The sequence below is a fragment of the Guillardia theta genome (genome assembly GCF_000315625.1).
Source record: "Guillardia theta CCMP2712 unplaced genomic scaffold GUITHscaffold_27, whole genome shotgun sequence".
NCBI classification, from domain to species: domain Eukaryota; class Cryptophyceae; order Pyrenomonadales; family Geminigeraceae; genus Guillardia; species Guillardia theta.
In genome coordinates, this window is record NW_005434647.1 from 537,749 (window position 1) to 553,012 (window position 15,264).

Sequence of the window (15,264 nt, forward strand, 5' to 3'; positions counted from 1 at the left end):
GAGTTGAAGCTATTTCATCTTGTGAGCATAATCATTTGAGCTGCTTGTCAACGAGCCATCCTTTCTATCTCCAATCTGACATATATCATGCTCTACATGCTGCTTGTTGCGCCTGCGTTTAGGTCGGTCGGTCAACCACAGTACGATGTAAGCTCAATGGACGATGTGTCTCCCTATAATCAAAACTGAATGATCCACCAAACTTGTACCCGCCAACCCCGACAAATGCCGATGATCAGCTCCTCTTACTTTTGCTGTCCTCTGCTTGCGTCTATCTCTTCTCTCCTCCCCTCCTTGACTAAGACCTCCTGTCTTGCTTCGGCTTTACCATGCTCAACCCAACGCAAGTTGGCATTTCAACCCGCTCGAAAAACCCCGACCCCAAAAATACTCTACCCCACCCTCATCATTTCCAGGATATACCCTACCCCACCCCTTGACAGTCCTACAGCAGCAATCACTACTACCTCCTCCAAGACCATTTGAACCTCCTCTATACCACCGGTTAACATCCTCGTGTCCCTATAACCCCACCCATTTCCATCGCTTTGACCCCCTTTGAGCCCACTACGACCTTTCCATCCCCACACCCTCCTACGAGTACCCACCCCCATCTCGTCACGACTTCCAAAGATCTTTTCATAACCCCCCACCAGTTAATTTACACTACCCACCCACCCCCAATAATGAACTCGCTAAACCCTTTGTAAAACAGGACTCCCCATGTTGAAACTGTCCCCCTATCCCCCATACCCACCCCCACCCCCACCCCCCCACCACCCGAATAATTTCACTACCCCTGGGACAACGATCCTTGGAAAGGCCTGATGAGCCTCGGAGAGCCAGTGAGCGGCCCGGCCGGCCGCGGGGCCGGTGGCCCAGTTTGGGTTGGCCCGGGCCGGGCGGCCCGAGGACTCCGACTCAGGCTCTGAGCCGGCGGGCGGGCGGCCCTTCCGAAGTTCGTTGCCCTGGCCCACTGTTAGTATCGCGGCGGGTGCTTTCGGGCCAGTATGCCGGCGGCGTCTCCGAAGTTTGAACTGGGCTTCGGCCACATCATGTGCTGCGCCCGGTTGGCCCACTGGCATGGCGCCGGGCCGCGGGCGCGGCCCGGCCCGGCGGGCCTGCTCACGCCACTGGGCCTCCCGAGTCACTGTAGAGTCACTGCCGTATCCGATCTCTCAGGCCCTTGAGTCGCAGTGCGGCGACAGGGTCCCGGCCCGATACTGTCATTTTTGACGGACTCTTAACAGGCTTTGCCAGGTAAGAACTGAGACCATTCCATGCGCCCGGGGCCGGTGCCGGGGCTTCTTTCAGGCTCAAGTAAATCAGTCCGATCACTACCCTGACCCTAGTCACGGTACGGTACGTACGGTATCAGGCAAGTTTCTACTCCGTAGGTCACTGTGGGCCCCCCGGACCGTACGGTACCGTGGCAGCAGTTCAGTGGCCGCAGGACAGGCTCCGGGGAGGCCCGGGGCCGCCCGGGACTTCCCGGAAGTCCGTGACTGCTCGAGTCCCGAAGTTTTCTCTTCTCGCCGTTAGGTTTGGCCTGTGCGACAGCCTGAAAGCCTCCTCGACTCTCCTGATTGTCCTCGTACTGATTTTTAACCATCTGAGTACCGTACTGATCAAGCCTCCGCTCATTGGAATTGAACTTTCAAGATGATCATATAGAGGGCCGGGCGGGCCTGTGTGGGGAAGTGGACCGCACGGCTCAGACCTTCGCTTCGCGATGTGCTAAATCGGGCAGTAGTGCCGTATGACTATTCCTTTCCGATGGGGGGTAGGTCAACATATACTTTTAATAAAGGATTGAAAGTTTCATCTTACTTTTCATAGCTATTTGAAAATATAACAGTAAATAGATCAGCCTTTGGTTGAAATTTCTGCCTGTGTCTGCTTGCCGCGAAACTCCTCAGTCACACCGCAATGCAAGCAGGGGAGGAAAGGGGATGGCGATCGAGCGCCCTGCTGATGGTGTCAGCATGTCTGGCCGTCATGGCACTTGCTTACAGCATGGTAAGGATTATGGATTTCGATTGTTGATGTTGTTGTTGTTGTTGTGGTGGTGGTAGTGGTAGTGGTAGCGATGAGGAAGACGGATCATGAGGGTGATTTGAGGAGTAGTAGTGGTAGTGGCACTTGGAGGAGGAGGAGGAGGAGGAGGAGGAATGAGAATTGAAGAAGATGTCAGTGGAGTACAAGGTTGAATCATGTGGATGAGGATGGGAATGTTGGTGTTGGTGTTGGTGTTGGTGCTGATACGAATGATTTTTGGATGATTTGGTTATGATATCGACCGTGAAGACATATATGATATTGATGATAGTCAAAGTACCTGTGCTTTACACAATTATTCTAATCTTGCCTCTATCTGTACAGAAAGGATTCACTTCTGCAGATTCGCTCCTCCAGACATTCCAGTATCCGACTGCTGTTGCTCAAGCCTCTCTCGCGCAAGCTAGCAGCTATCCTGTACAAGGGCAACCGATCTTGGCACAGCCTGTGATGGCTCAGGTATGCCCTTGATCTTGCAGGGTTACTCGCAGTTTGATGCTTGATGTGTTAGGCGATTCCCTACAACAACTATGCAAGAGCCATCCCTCAGCGTACGCCATGGTTGTTGACTTGATCTTGGCTAACTTTTTCACAGTTCGCGCTGCTCAGCAGATTCTGCAGGCGGTGAGGATAGATCTCACTGCATAGACGTGTGGTCTTACTTTGATGTTCAATCAGGCGAACGCCTCAGCAATAGCCCCAGCAGCAGCAGCAGGTGGGGGAAATCCTCTTGCCAACGCCATGGCTGCAGGAGGGAGCGCAGCAGCTGGGTCAGGGATTCAGACTCCTCCAGCAACGCCTCCGCCCATATGCCCCGTGGGTGAGATGCAGTGCAAGGTGAGAAGAAGCTGCTTCTATGCCAGAAGTTGCTGACGTCGGTTGTCATAGAACGTCAAGTGCATGGGCGACATTGGCTGCATCAACGAGTTGCCCGATGGCTCGTTGAGGTGCGATTGCCCTCCTCCCCCTCCCCCTCCCCCTCCTCCCGTCTTGGGCAGCAAGGAGTGGCTGGGACAGCAGAATAACCAGATGGAGGACGTGGGTGAGGCAGCCGGAGCAGCCGGAGCAAACTTGGCCATGTACGAGTCAGGCCCTGTGGCAGTTGCGTTGGCGAACTACTTGAAACAAGAAGGAAAGTTGGCTGAGACGTCGGCCAAGATGCATGAGCTCCTCCTCAAGGACTTGGAGGCCGTCCAGGAGCAAGAGTCCTCCACCACCACCTCCTCTTCGTCCTCCACATCATCAGGCTCCGGAGCAGGAGGTGCGCCGGCAACGTCTTGGCTACCTGATAATATCTTTGGCATCAAGTTGGGGTAGGCAACAAGACTGAAGTGCTGTAGTTTGAAGACATTTACAATACAACATAGTTTACAAGGCGCATGTGTTGGCAAGAAAATCTTGAGTTGCTTCTTCCATAACCTGCATATGGAGTGAGGGCGAGGGGAAAGATTGAGCGGAGGGACCTGATGGAACCGAAGAGCCTTCGAGAACAAACCGAACAGAAAGCTTGTTCTGATCCTGTCCTCTCCGTCTCCTTCCTTCACATCGCTGGGCTCGTCCTTGTCTTCCTCAACTTGAGTCGCCGCACACGCCTTGCTGTCTTCCTGCAAGTCTGCAGGGAGCGGGAAGGAGGAAGGGAGGGTCCCGTTTGCCTCGGGGATGTGATACTTGATCTCCCCGTTGGGGTCGAAGCGGATGGAAGGAAGAGAGGCGCTGCTCATAAAGTCGACAACCTCCTTGCACAGGGAGCGAGCAGGCAGCGTCTGCTCGAGGAAGCCCAGGAGCTCTTCTCGTCGGCCTCGGTCCATGCTCTCATACCTGCCTCCTGCATGAGACATGCACGATGGGGACGGGGGGAGAGAGGAGGAGGACGAGGAGGAGGACGAGGAGGAGTAGAAGGAGGAGGAGTAGAACGAAGTAGGAAGAGTAGGAGAACAATGAGGAGGACAAGGCGGAGGACAAGGAGGAGGACAAGGAGGAGGACGAGGAGGACAAGCAGCTACCGGTTGATCACGATCACGTTCTTTTCACCCAGGAGCTCTTCATTGTCATCCCACAGGTAGGACTGCAGCACCTTGAGCGCCTCCCTTCCTCCCCCCTGCCGCTCACCTTGTCCGGGTCCAGCCCGAGAGCTCTGGCGGTGGGGAGAAGCTTCTTGGGTGCCGCAGTGACGACGACGGGAGGAGGATGTTCAAGGCCGAGAGCCTCCTTGATGGCATCGCGAGCAGCAAGCAGCCTTTCCAAGCTCATAAAGATGTCGAGGCGTTCCTGCTCCCTCCTCAGCCTCTTCTCCCTCCTACGGCTTCCTCTGCCTCCTCCTCATCTCACCTTAGCCATGAGCCGAATCTTGCCGGAGAAAGTCGCCATGATTTCATGCGCGTGGTTGAGCTTGGAAGGAAAGACAACTTGGGTGTCACTGCCGCAGCTTCAGCGTCGCTTCCCTTCCCTCCACTTGTAAAACCTGTGATGCCAAGCTGGGTTCCAGCTGAGCTTGATGTGCTTGTCTCTCAAGAAGGAGATGTAGCGGAGCAGGTGAGCTCTACGGGTGTACAGGACGACCTGAGGTGAGAAATTCCTGCCCACCTGCCAAGACACGTCACGTGCTGGGGGAGATCAGAGCACTCACTGACCAGCTCGCGGTAAAGTTTGATACAGCTGGGGTTGATCAGCAGAGAGTAAAGCTTGTTCCTGCATGTGCAATGAGACCCGGCGAGGGATGAAGAGAGGGAGGAGAAGCAGCAGGAGGAGAAGCTTACAAGTGCTGCGGGGTGACTTTCATGAGCTGGAAAGCGACGGCCAGGTCGTTGCCGTCCTGGAGAAGAAGAGGTGAACATGAGGAAGGAGTTGGAGAGAAGAGCTAACCTGACCGAAGATGGCGCTATGATCAAGGTCAAGAAACAGCGTGACATTTTGTCTGATCCCGTCCTCCCCTCCCTCAACTCCTACATCCCCATCTTCCTCCCCGGGGCACGGACCAGCCTCCACTCCTCCCTCCGTCTCTCCCGTCGATCGGTTCTTCTGCCCCGGCGTGTCCTCTGCTCCATCCGCCGTCCTGCAGCTCCTTGCATCGCCCTCAGAGGTGTTGAGAGGTGACAGCAGTTTGACATCAGTGCCGTTGGTGCTTGACACGTTGTCTTCCTTCTCGCGCAGAGTCGGTGGGCTGCTTGCCAACAGCCCTCGGAAGAAGGAGGAGAAGCCGGAGGTTGTGTTCACCAGATTGCCGACGACTGAGTACAGTGACAAGTTGAGGTTCTGACTCTTAACGTCCTCGCCTCCTAGATACTTCGAGCTCGATTCTGCCTCAACCCTCTCCCTCCTCCCCTCTTCCTCCATCGCCTTCGTTTCCCGCCCTTGTGATCCCTTCTTGTCCGCCTGCTTCATCCCTGCCTTGACCTCTGCCTCCTCCCTCCCCGTCACTCTTGTCGTCATGTGTTGTTCCGCCTCTCTAGTTGCAGGGGATCCAAGGAGGCTGTTAGCCGACTCGCTCTGCTCCTTTCGCAGCCTCGCTTGCCCCAGCTCCTCCTGCTGCTTCATCGCATCCTTCCTCGTTTCTTCCTTGACATGCTCCCCTTCGGACTTGTCTTGCTTCATCTTCATCTCCTTCCTCTCCACCTCTGCCTCTTTTGCTGCCATCGTCTCCTCTTTTTCCCTCTTCTCCCTCCTCCCCTCTTCCTCCATCGCCTTCGTTTCCCGCCCCGTTGCCCCCTTCTTCTCCACCTCCTCCATCGCCTTCATCCCAGACTTGACCTCTGCCTCCTCCCTCCCCGTCACGCTTGTCGTCATGTGTTGTTCCCCCTCTCTAGTTGCAGGGGATCCAAGGAGGCTGTTAGCCGACTCGCTCTGCTCCTCTTGCTGCTTCATCGCTTCCCTCCGAACGATCTCGCTCTCCTCCTTGAGGCTCTTCAAGTCTTCCGCCTGCTTGTCTCCTGGTGAAGCTACAGCTCCTTCCCTCTGACTCGCTCTCACCAGACCTCTTTCAGTCTCGCGGGAGTTTTCAGAGGCTCTGCTGCTCTCGACTCGCACAAGCTCCTGCTCCACAGTCTGCTGGCCTTGTCCTTGAAGGAGATCTTGTTGTTGTTGCTGCTGCTGCTGCTGCTGCTGTTGCTGCTGCTGTTGCTGCTCACTGTGCTGCTGCTGCTGCTGCTGTTGCTGCTGCTGCTGCTCACTGTGCTGCTGCTGCTGCTGCTGTTGCTGCTGCTGCTGCTCACTGTGCTGCTGCTGCTCCATCTGTTTCAGCTCCTCTGCTGAGGATTGAGCTCCAAGACCAGACGAGGATTGATCTTGCTGCTCTTTCAATCTCACATCCTCCTCCTTGACTCCCGTCAAATTATCTTTTCTCCCTCCCCAGGGCCACTCGTAAGTGGGGAGGAGGGAGAAGGCAGGAGGGCGCTTGAGCTGCTGCCTGCGCGACTGACCTTGGGGGTGAGAGGAGGAGGCGCGAGAACGGAGAAGAAGCGAACGAGCAGGGAGACGAGAGAGCGGGAAGAGCGAGAAGGAGAAGAAACTCCTCTTGCTCTCTTGAGCATCCTCCGCCTCTACTTTCTCTTCCTCCTCTCCTTTCTCCCTCAGCTCACCCGTCCTGCCTTCCACATGTGTTCCCTTCCTTTCCACAACATCCTTCATCGCTTGCTCCTCGCTCCCTCTCCTCTCCTCCACAGTCTCTGCTTGTCTTTGTTTGCCTGCAATCTTCGTGTCTTCCACACTCTCCCTAGTCCTACCCTCTTTGCCTCCCTCCCCCTCCTCTTCCTCCTCCTTCACCATCGCCATCTCCTCCCCTCTTTCTCCCCTCCTGCCCTCCCTTGCCTGCTGCCCCTCCATTCCCCTTGGCTTCTCCTTCTCGACTCCCGTGTTGTCCTCCTTCCTGCCGTTCTTCTCCTTCAACACGACAGGCTCCGTACATCTCGCCTTCCCCTCCTGTTCGAGCGATCAGTTGCAACAAGGCATGGAAAAAGTTACCTGGGGAGGAATCCTTATTCTTGCATCCTTCACCTCCTCCTCCTTTATCAGCATCTTGCTATGTGCGCTTCTTTCCCCTCCATCCTTCCTCTCCCCCAGCTCCTCCGTTACAGCGTCCCTTCTTCCCATCCTCTCCTCCACTCCCGCCTCCTCCATTCGCCGCAGCATCTCCACGGCAGCTTCTCCAACCTCTCTCTCCCTCTCTCCTTGCTTCTGGACCTCCATCGCCCTTCCCAGCGTCATCTCTTTGAGAGGTCGGAGCACCTGACTCCGCTGCAGGGAGGAGGAAGACAGTTGGCGAGCAGGGGAGGGGCAGGGGCTCGCGTGGACGAAGGGGATCGAGACTTTGTACTCGCGGAAGAAGGAGCTCTGCCTCCTGATGAGCTGCTCCCCTCCCTCCCCTCTCCAGCTGCCCTTCTCCTCCTCCACCTCCTGCCTCCTTGCTTTAATCTCTCCGTGTTCCCCTGCCCTGCCTCCGGTCTCTTGTTCCCTGCTGGCTTCAAACCTTTCACAACCCACCGCACTGTACCTGCCAGCCTCGCACTCCTCCTCTTCCTCCTCCTCCTTGCCCGGGTCCTCATCCTCGTCCCCCTCTCGCCTGCGCCTCTCAAAGTCTTTCAGTTCCTCCTGGTCTGCCTCCAGTTGCTTCGCAACAGGGACCAACAGCTCTGAGGTCTTTCCTCCTGCAAGCTCCTCCGCCTCTTCCCTCCCACTGCACAAGTTCTCCTCCTCCTCCTCATCGTCATCATCAGCTTCCCACAGCGAAAGTTTCCTTCCCTCCGCAGTCCACTTCCTCCCTTGTGTTTCCAGGCTGATCCCACCCCCTGCTGCTGCTGCTGCTGCTGCTGCAACCGTCGATTCCCCACCATCAATCAACCAGCGGACCAGCTTCTCTCGAATTTTTTCCTTGCTCTTGGCCTTTTCCTCCTCCGCTCGAAATCCTTTAACCCTGTCGGCAAACAAGATGGACTTGGAGCTGTTATCCTCCGCCTCCCCTCCCCTCCCCTCCCCTCCCCTCCCCTCCTCGTTCCCTTCCCTCGACTTCGTCTCCGAGCCATGTTCCTCCGGCTCGCTCCTCCGCTCCTCTCCTTCATCATGCATCAATTCTCTCACTTGGATCGTCGTTCCCAGACAAGCCTCCTCCTCCTCCACCACCTGCTGCACCTGCTGCACCTGCTGCTGCTGCTGCTGCACCTCCTCCTCCTCCTCCTCCTCCTCCTCCTCCTCCTCTAGATCATATCCTTCCAGCACTTGATCATTTCCTCCAGCATTTTCTTTTGCCTCCCTCGTCGCCTCCTGTTCTCTCCCTTTCACCTCTTGCAAACTCGCAGATCCCTTTGCTGCGCTCCTGTGAGCTGCTACCCTTCCGTCATAACTTACAGCTCCAGCTCCAGCTCCAGCTCCAACTCCATCTTCCATCTTTTCTGAGTTTGGCGCGCCAGGAAGAGGAGCAGAGGGCAGGCCCAGTTGTTCTTCGAGCAGCAGTGCGTTGTCGATGAGCCGGCACCAGGACTCATAGAGCTGTTGGAACTCCTTCCTTGACGCGTGCAGCCTCGACATCTCTTGCGATGAACCTCTCAGAACTTCATCGCCATCCCCCGCAACCTCCGCTTGGCGGCAGCGGACCTCTGAATCAGCAGGGCACATTGAGCCTGAAACGTCGTCCCCTCCATCCTCCTGGTCCTCAGGGCCACAGGGTGACACCGGTGCTGCCTGCTCGTGGCAGAAGTTGTTTTCCGATGGCTGAACCACAGAAGACTCGACCTGTCCTCTACATGTCCCCGTTGTCCTCGCACAAGCCTCAACAACCCCCTGAGGCTCCTCCTCTCTCAACAACATAACAGCCTCTGCTGTATGTTGTGTCAGGTTCAAACCCAGCTTACCGAACATGTCCTCGTAGAATCTTGTCTCGTCGTCTTGTAGCCTCAGAAGCAAGCTGTCTGTTGTCTCCTTCGCTCTCTGGTGACTCTCGATCACCTCCTCCAACTCATCATGTAGCCCTGCATGCCTCCTGGAGGACACAGCGCTTCGGGTAGTGACGCGCCCCTCCTGCTTGTCTACAAAGCTGAAACTTGCGACTTGAGTGGCATCATGGTCTTCCTTCTGGATCTTCAAGCTGTACCTCAACAACTTCAACGACTGCGGGATCTTCATTTCGTCCAGATCCCTCAGGTATTGTTTCGTTGCTGTCAGATCAGGCGAACTTGGAGTGGCGAAGACAGTCAGGAGGAGGAGACAAAACAAGGTCGTCGAGAACCGCCATGAAGACCAAGAGAGAGCGCATGCTTTACCCTTCGCATCGCTACCTCGGCTCATGTTGCCGCGAGATGCACCCAAGTCGCCTGATAGCACGCCGATCCGATCCAAACTGCTCGCGATTGACGATGAGAAGAACGATGGAGGTGGTAAGAAGAGAAAGCAGAACGGTCAGAAAAGATGCATCTGAGAGGTTCAACAGGAAGCTAGAACCCACGATCCGTTGCCAGTATGCGCAATTATGGGGCGGGTTCGGGTCTGATCCCTGAGCTGTGAACAAGAAGCGAATCACTCGAACATCTGTAACAGCTGTCTGATGATGTTCCAATCACTTGGTCTTGTTCCTCTCCTCATTCCGCCTCCTCCGCCTCCTCTTCCTCCTCGTTTCTTCTCCCATGCAAGGTACCAACATAGCGCATGGCGACGATGAGGCCTGTTATAAAGAAAGAAAATCTGAAATCTTTTTATAAAATTTGAAAATTACAACCAACTTTTCTGTAATATCCCTTGGTTTCAACATTGTAGCCAAACAACCATGCAGACTGGATTGTCGAAATATTTTTATCAAAATTTCAATATTGCCTATAATATTTCAAAGGTAATCCAAGAATAACAAAGGTGTCGCCGAATCCTGACCAGGCCATCCTCAGAGCTTTGGGGGCCACCGGCGGCCCGGGCCGGGCCCGCCTGGCGCGGCAAGCGAAGTGCTCCGAGGCTGCCGCCGAGTCACTGGCAAGCCAGCTGTGCTGACTCCCGCCGGCATGATAAGCCGACAGGCCTGGCTCGGTTCCAAAGTGGCCGGTTGAACTGAGGAAGCCTTAAAGTTTGACCCGTCGGTCCGTTATTACTAAGCCCCGTACTAGCACTGTGAGCCCCGCGCGACCGGGCCGTGAACTGTCTGATCGGATCAGTGGAGGAGTACGATCCGACGGACCGTACGGCACGGTACCGGGACCGTACGGTCGGTGTACCGTACGGTACGGCCGCCGGGGTACGGTACTGTACGGTCAGTGTCCGATCCGGGGTACTACGGCGGTCGAGTTACGGTTACATATCCGTTAGGATCAAACTACTGCTACACCAGCCTGACGGTGGATGGGCGCAACGAGACCAGGCGGAGGTCCTTGGAAAGTACGAGGGTGGGTGGGGTCCTCAAAATGACCAGGGGTGGTAACCTCAGGAGCCTAGTTTTGTACTGAGAAACTTAAAAGCCGAGGGGTCAGGTGTCTGGGGTAACCCATGTAAAAATCATTGGGGGTAGGGGTAGTTGACCATCGGACCACAAACCAACATGGAGGTATGGAGAGCGGAGGGCTTCGAGGCGAAGATGGAGGCGGCGATGAAGAAGATGAAGACGATGCTGAAGGAAGGAAGAGACGCCTGCCTTCCTGCAGATGTTCCACACACCTATGAAGACAAGTGAGTTGAAACCTTGTTGTGAGCCATGCACTCAGCTACCGCACATTGTGGACTGTGATCTTTTTGGTGGCGTTTGATGTCGACGACGAGTGTAGGGTTGTTTGTGGACTGCGCCTTGTCTTGTTTCTCAATCGTATCCGTATAAGAATCGTTTTGAATATGAGGGTTTCAAACGCGATGATGCGTTGGTGATCTCTTGTGGCAGGTACGACCTTGTCGAGAATGTCACCAACTCAGCGTTGGCTTGTCTCCTGGGATCACTCGAGCTTTTCGGGCTCTCAAAGGACACGATCGACGCTAACAAGGCACATAAAGACGGACAGCCCGTCTTGCTCTGCTTCAAGAGCACGGAGAAGTGTGCGTTCGACTGCAAGAAGACCAGGGAGGAAGCACATCCTCGAAAGGTAGAGGCAGATACGAGGGTCACCAACACGCACGAGAACGATCAGGGAGACTTCTCAAAGACCACAAAGACAAAGACAACATCGTACAAGGTATCCACACTCATCGACGAGTTCTTCTGGAACTTTGAAGTGGAGTACAAGTTCTTCCTGGAGGTAGGGAGGGAGCCGCGGCAGGTGGAGCTTGTGAGCAACAAGATGGTCTGCAAGCTCAAGACGGCGACGGATGCTCCTCCTAGACCTGAGCTGACCTGCCATCCGAGCATGCAAGCAGACATCACTTGGCTCTTGAGCGCCGTCGATGAGCAGTCGGTGTTTCACTTCAAGGTCGACAGGAACAAGGGTTGCCGCACTCCCCGCAGGAACGTTCAAGTAGAGGCCCTGCTCGCCTCTGCTGCTGACTTCCGCTCCTGGTGTCAGAGTGTTGGCAACTACTTCTCTTCACTCGCAGTCGTGGCAGGGCAGCTGCCCTCGTCCTCGGAGCAGGTGGGGGAGCTGCTGGAGAGGCATCAGAGTTTTATTCCTGTCTATCCTTTCTTCTTCGTCAAACAGGGAGACGATGAGGGCCGCTCGGAGGCTCCTCAGCATCTGTTCCCCCTCGACGATCTTAACAGCATGATCCAGCGGCACAAGCAAGATCTCTCGTCTTCCCTCACTTCGGCCGAGCAGGAGCTGATCGCACGGAAAGGCTTCCTCGGGCCTCAGGAGGGCAGAGTCCTCTGCCTCCTCTTCCACCTCCTGCGCATCGTCGAGGACCATCACCGCAGTGTAAACCATGTGGAGGACGGAATGAGAGAGCAGCTGATCTCCGCCATCGGCAAGGAGATTCTTCCCTCCGACTTCCTGAACTACATGTGCTTCCACTACCGAAGGTTCTTCCTTCCGTCCTTCGCTCCCTCCCCCTTCTCCTTTGCCATCCGTCGACCCGATCACTTTCCCGACGGGGCCTTGACCATGGAGTGCAAGATGAGCAGCAGCGATCAGTACGAGCCTGTGCTCACCTTCCGCAAGGAGACAACAATCCCGCCCTCCTCCCCGATGAGGATGAAGATCAACTCAGGCACTCAAGTTTCTTTCTGCGGCCAGCAGCATCTCCACGGTTGGATCTCTTTCGACTTCGCGGGTAAGATGCTGGTGGACTTGACATCCTAATTGTCAGATCACTGACTCTTTCTCTCCCTCTTTCTCCCTTCATTCCTCCCTTTCCCCATGACCCTCGTTTCTCCCTCCCTCCCTCCCTCCCTCCCTCCCTCCCTTCCTTTTCCCCGAACGGTTATCTGTCTCCCTTCCCGTCTTCTCTCCCTCTTCCTTGTCCAGAGGAGGAGCAGATCCAGCTGAAGCTCTGTGCTCGTGCGCGTCAGTTCAGCTCCTTCCTCGTCCTCATTGGCACGGTCGTTTCCAAGGAGGAGTTCGAGGCGAAACATGCGTCCATCCTTCAGAACAAGGACGAGCTCGAGGTTCCCCTCCGGCTCTCCAGCATCTCCTCTCCTAAGGAGTTCCGGGATGCCATTGAGTCGCTCTCCCCCGAGCAGCAGGCGTTCGCCCGCAGCTACCGCAAGATGCAGCTCGGCTCTACCGTCTTTGCCGTCCTCGTCATCGAGATCAAGCCGCAGCTGGAGAAGCTGCTGAGCCTCGCGCCCGACAGCCTCAAGAAGGAGGTGAAGCTCACGCAGGACCTGATGGAGCTCTTCCTCAAGTACCAGATCCCCAGCGACCTCCTCACCTTCGACGGCGACCTCTCGACTCCAGCAGGGCAGAGGGTGGAGCAGATCAAGGAGCACGTCAACAAGGTCAAGAGTGTCATCAGCGAGACGCAGGAGGAGCAGCTCAAGTTGTCGGCCTTGGAGGCTGACATGGCGATGGAGGAGCTGACGGTCAAGGAGTGTTACAGCACCGCATGCTACGCCATGCCCCCACCTGCTCCTCCTCCTTGCGTGCGGAGGATGTGTGCACCTGGAGCTGCGGGAGCCGCCGCGCCCGCCATGGAAAGGATGATGAGCATGGAGAAGATGCCGACCAAGAAGATGAAGAGCGGCAATGCACTGCCGAAGCCGACGCCGACGCCGACGCCAGCTGAGACAGGAAGCAGCGGCAAGCAGCAGCAATCAACGCAGGAGAGCAGCATGAAACGAGAAGAAGCGGCCGAGGGAGGACGGGAGGGAGAGCTAGACATCACCAATATCCCGGTCGCCCTGGACAAGCGCATGGAGGAGGTGGACGAAGAAGGCGCGATGCGAGCATGCGTGCTTAAGCCTGACAAGACGTGGAAGAAACGAACCCAGAAGAATCTGCTCGCAGCCCCAGAGACGCTAACGTTGCAGGAGGAGGAGCAGAGGAGGGAAAAGGATAAAGCCTTTGACCTCCTCGATGCGCTCTCTCGCTCCGGCAACCTTCTCATCGACGCCTGCTCCCTGCACGTCGTGTTTCCTGCCTCCCATCGCTTCGATAAGTCGCTCATCGAGACGGTCACTTCATCCTCCTCACCCCCCGCTTTCACCCTTCACCTCTGATCCCCTCGCAATCTCCTCCTGCTGTTCTCCAGCTTACGCCTGCTACAGGTCATTGCTGACAACGTCAACCCCATCGAAAGGGTCGAGAGATCTTCTCTCATCCTTTCCTCCATCCTCCAGCAGGAGGACGCGAACCAGCTCGTCGCTCCTCCACACAGGGAGCGCATCCGCGAGCTCTGCCCGTCCCTCTGCTCCTCCCTGCCTCGTCTGGCTTCTCACTGTGACTGAGCTTTTAATGTTGCGAGCTACAAGAGCATAACATGCTCCTCCCATAACCGAAACGTCGCCGCCCTGCTCAGCTCCAGCTGCCCGTGCAGCATCTCTGCCACCATCCAGAAGGGAGACGCGAAGATCTTGAGAGTTACGATGGTCGCCTTGAGGAAGGAGATCACTATCCCCACCGGCGCCTCCTCCTCTCCCATCGCCAGAAATCGCAGCAAGTCCTTCTTCGCAGAAGTCATCCCGGCCCTCCCTTGTCCTTCTCCTGCTCGTCCTGCTGCTTCAGCATCCCCACTGCTTCCTCCTAGCGAGCCTAGCGACGACACCATCCTCGAGGCCTGCCGGCCAGCCCCGACGAGCATGTTGAGGCTGGCTCGCTGCAGCTGTTGGCTCTCGGGGCTCAGGTGGAGGAAGCGAAGCAAGGAGGTCGCGGCACCCGTGATGCTCTCGGCCGTTCCTGCCCCTACTGCCGCCTTGAGCGCCTCCTGCACCTTTCCTCCTGCAGCCTCCGCCCACAAGCAGGCAGTCGGCTTGTTCGAGGAGGAAGAGGCGAGGGAGTCGCGCAGGTGCCGGAGCTTGTTGGCGTGGATAGGCTTCATCTTCAGCTTCTGAATCCTCTCCTCGCTCAGCTCCACCAGGTCTGCCACGTACCGCAGCTCCTCTTCCCCCAGCGCCTCCTCGTACTGAAGGAGCCCATGCTCCTTCAGCAGCAGCCCCAGCCCTCCTGATGTCTCCCTGCTACTCTCATGCGGCCAGTGACCGCAGGACAATCGTGAAGCCAGGAGCCAAACGACGGGGAGGAGAAGGAGAGGGAGAAGGAGGAGGAGGCTGATTCGCAGGCAGCTGCTCCTCCCCTTCTGCTGCCTGCTCCTCGTAACAGGAGCTACGACCTTGGGTTGCTGCTCCTCCTTGCTGGAGGGTATAGCTCTTTTCCTCAGGGCAGACTCCTGCGCCTTCAGCGAGTCATCTGAGGGCTGCGGCGGGACGGCATCTTGAACTGCGGGCGGTGGATGGCTGGAGGCGGTAGAGGATGCTTCTCTTCTGGTCCTGCTCAGGAGTCAAGAGGAAGGAGGAGACGACGAGGAAAGAACCTGATCAGCCCCACAAGCCACGAGCAGAGAGCATGGAAGTCGATCGGCCCATGAAACTTCTCGCTGACGGTCAGGAGCCTCGGCTCGAGCAGAAGCATGCTGGGCAGCTGCTCAACCTTGTAGGCTGCTTGAAGGCGCCTGGAGGAGCGTGAGAGGACTTGAGAGATGGGAATGCAGGGAGAGAGGAGAGGCAGGACGAAAGACAGAGAAGAGGAGGAAGAGGAAGGCATGGAAGAAGAGACCTGCTGGATGGACTGATGACGTACAGGGCGATCTCGGTGGAGAAGGCGGCAGAGAGCAGGGAGAAGAGCTGCGAGCGAGTGAGGGTGGGGGGGGAGACAAGAGCTGCTGACC

At 56.6% G+C, this 15,264-nt stretch overlaps 3 protein-coding genes across 3 annotated transcripts; 2 read left to right on the plus strand and 1 right to left on the minus strand.

The window, feature by feature from the left end:
- Positions 1 to 1,984: 1,984 nt before the first annotated feature.
- Positions 1,985 to 3,433, plus strand: GUITHDRAFT_152182 (hypothetical protein). Its single transcript, XM_005834103.1, has 6 exons — positions 1,985 to 2,019; positions 2,383 to 2,517; positions 2,570 to 2,609; positions 2,654 to 2,682; positions 2,737 to 2,895; positions 2,947 to 3,433. The coding sequence occupies exons 1-6, from the start codon at positions 1,999 to 2,001 to the stop codon at positions 3,373 to 3,375; spliced, it is 813 nt and encodes a 270-aa protein (XP_005834160.1). The 5' UTR covers positions 1,985 to 1,998; the 3' UTR covers positions 3,376 to 3,433.
- GUITHDRAFT_107092 (hypothetical protein) lies at positions 3,427 to 9,330 on the minus strand (the record flags this gene model as incomplete). The annotated part of the gene is made up of 10 exons (XM_005834104.1): positions 3,427 to 3,477; positions 3,522 to 3,876; positions 4,062 to 4,123; positions 4,168 to 4,326; positions 4,387 to 4,474; positions 4,520 to 4,641; positions 4,689 to 4,746; positions 4,815 to 4,870; positions 4,921 to 6,972; positions 7,015 to 9,330. 10 exons carry the CDS (start codon positions 9,328 to 9,330, stop codon positions 3,427 to 3,429), a joined length of 5,319 nt encoding a protein of 1,772 aa, XP_005834161.1.
- Positions 9,331 to 10,553: 1,223 nt separating this feature from the next.
- Positions 10,554 to 14,279, plus strand: GUITHDRAFT_162794 (hypothetical protein). Its single transcript, XM_005834105.1, has 4 exons — positions 10,554 to 10,689; positions 10,895 to 12,213; positions 12,408 to 13,555; positions 13,649 to 14,279. Exons 1-4 carry the CDS (start codon positions 10,562 to 10,564, stop codon positions 13,826 to 13,828), a joined length of 2,775 nt encoding a protein of 924 aa, XP_005834162.1. The 5' UTR covers positions 10,554 to 10,561; the 3' UTR covers positions 13,829 to 14,279.
- Positions 14,280 to 15,264: the final 985 nt, after the last annotated feature.

Coding starts and splice junctions, on each gene's coding strand:
- GUITHDRAFT_152182 (XM_005834103.1), top strand. CDS start 1,999: ATGGCACTTGCTTACAGCATG. Junction 2,518..2,569: donor CACAGCCTGTGATGGCTCAG/GTATGCCCTTGA, acceptor TTGATGTGTTAG/GCGATTCCCTACAACAACTA. Junction 2,683..2,736: donor CTCAGCAGATTCTGCAGGCG/GTGAGGATAGAT, acceptor ATGTTCAATCAG/GCGAACGCCTCAGCAATAGC.
- GUITHDRAFT_162794 (XM_005834105.1), top strand. CDS start 10,562: ATGGAGGTATGGAGAGCGGAGGGCTTCGAGGCGAAGATGGAGGCGGCG. Junction 10,690..10,894: donor CCACACACCTATGAAGACAA/GTGAGTTGAAAC, acceptor CTCTTGTGGCAG/GTACGACCTTGTCGAGAATG. Junction 13,556..13,648: donor ATAAGTCGCTCATCGAGACG/GTCACTTCATCC, acceptor CGCCTGCTACAG/GTCATTGCTGACAACGTCAA.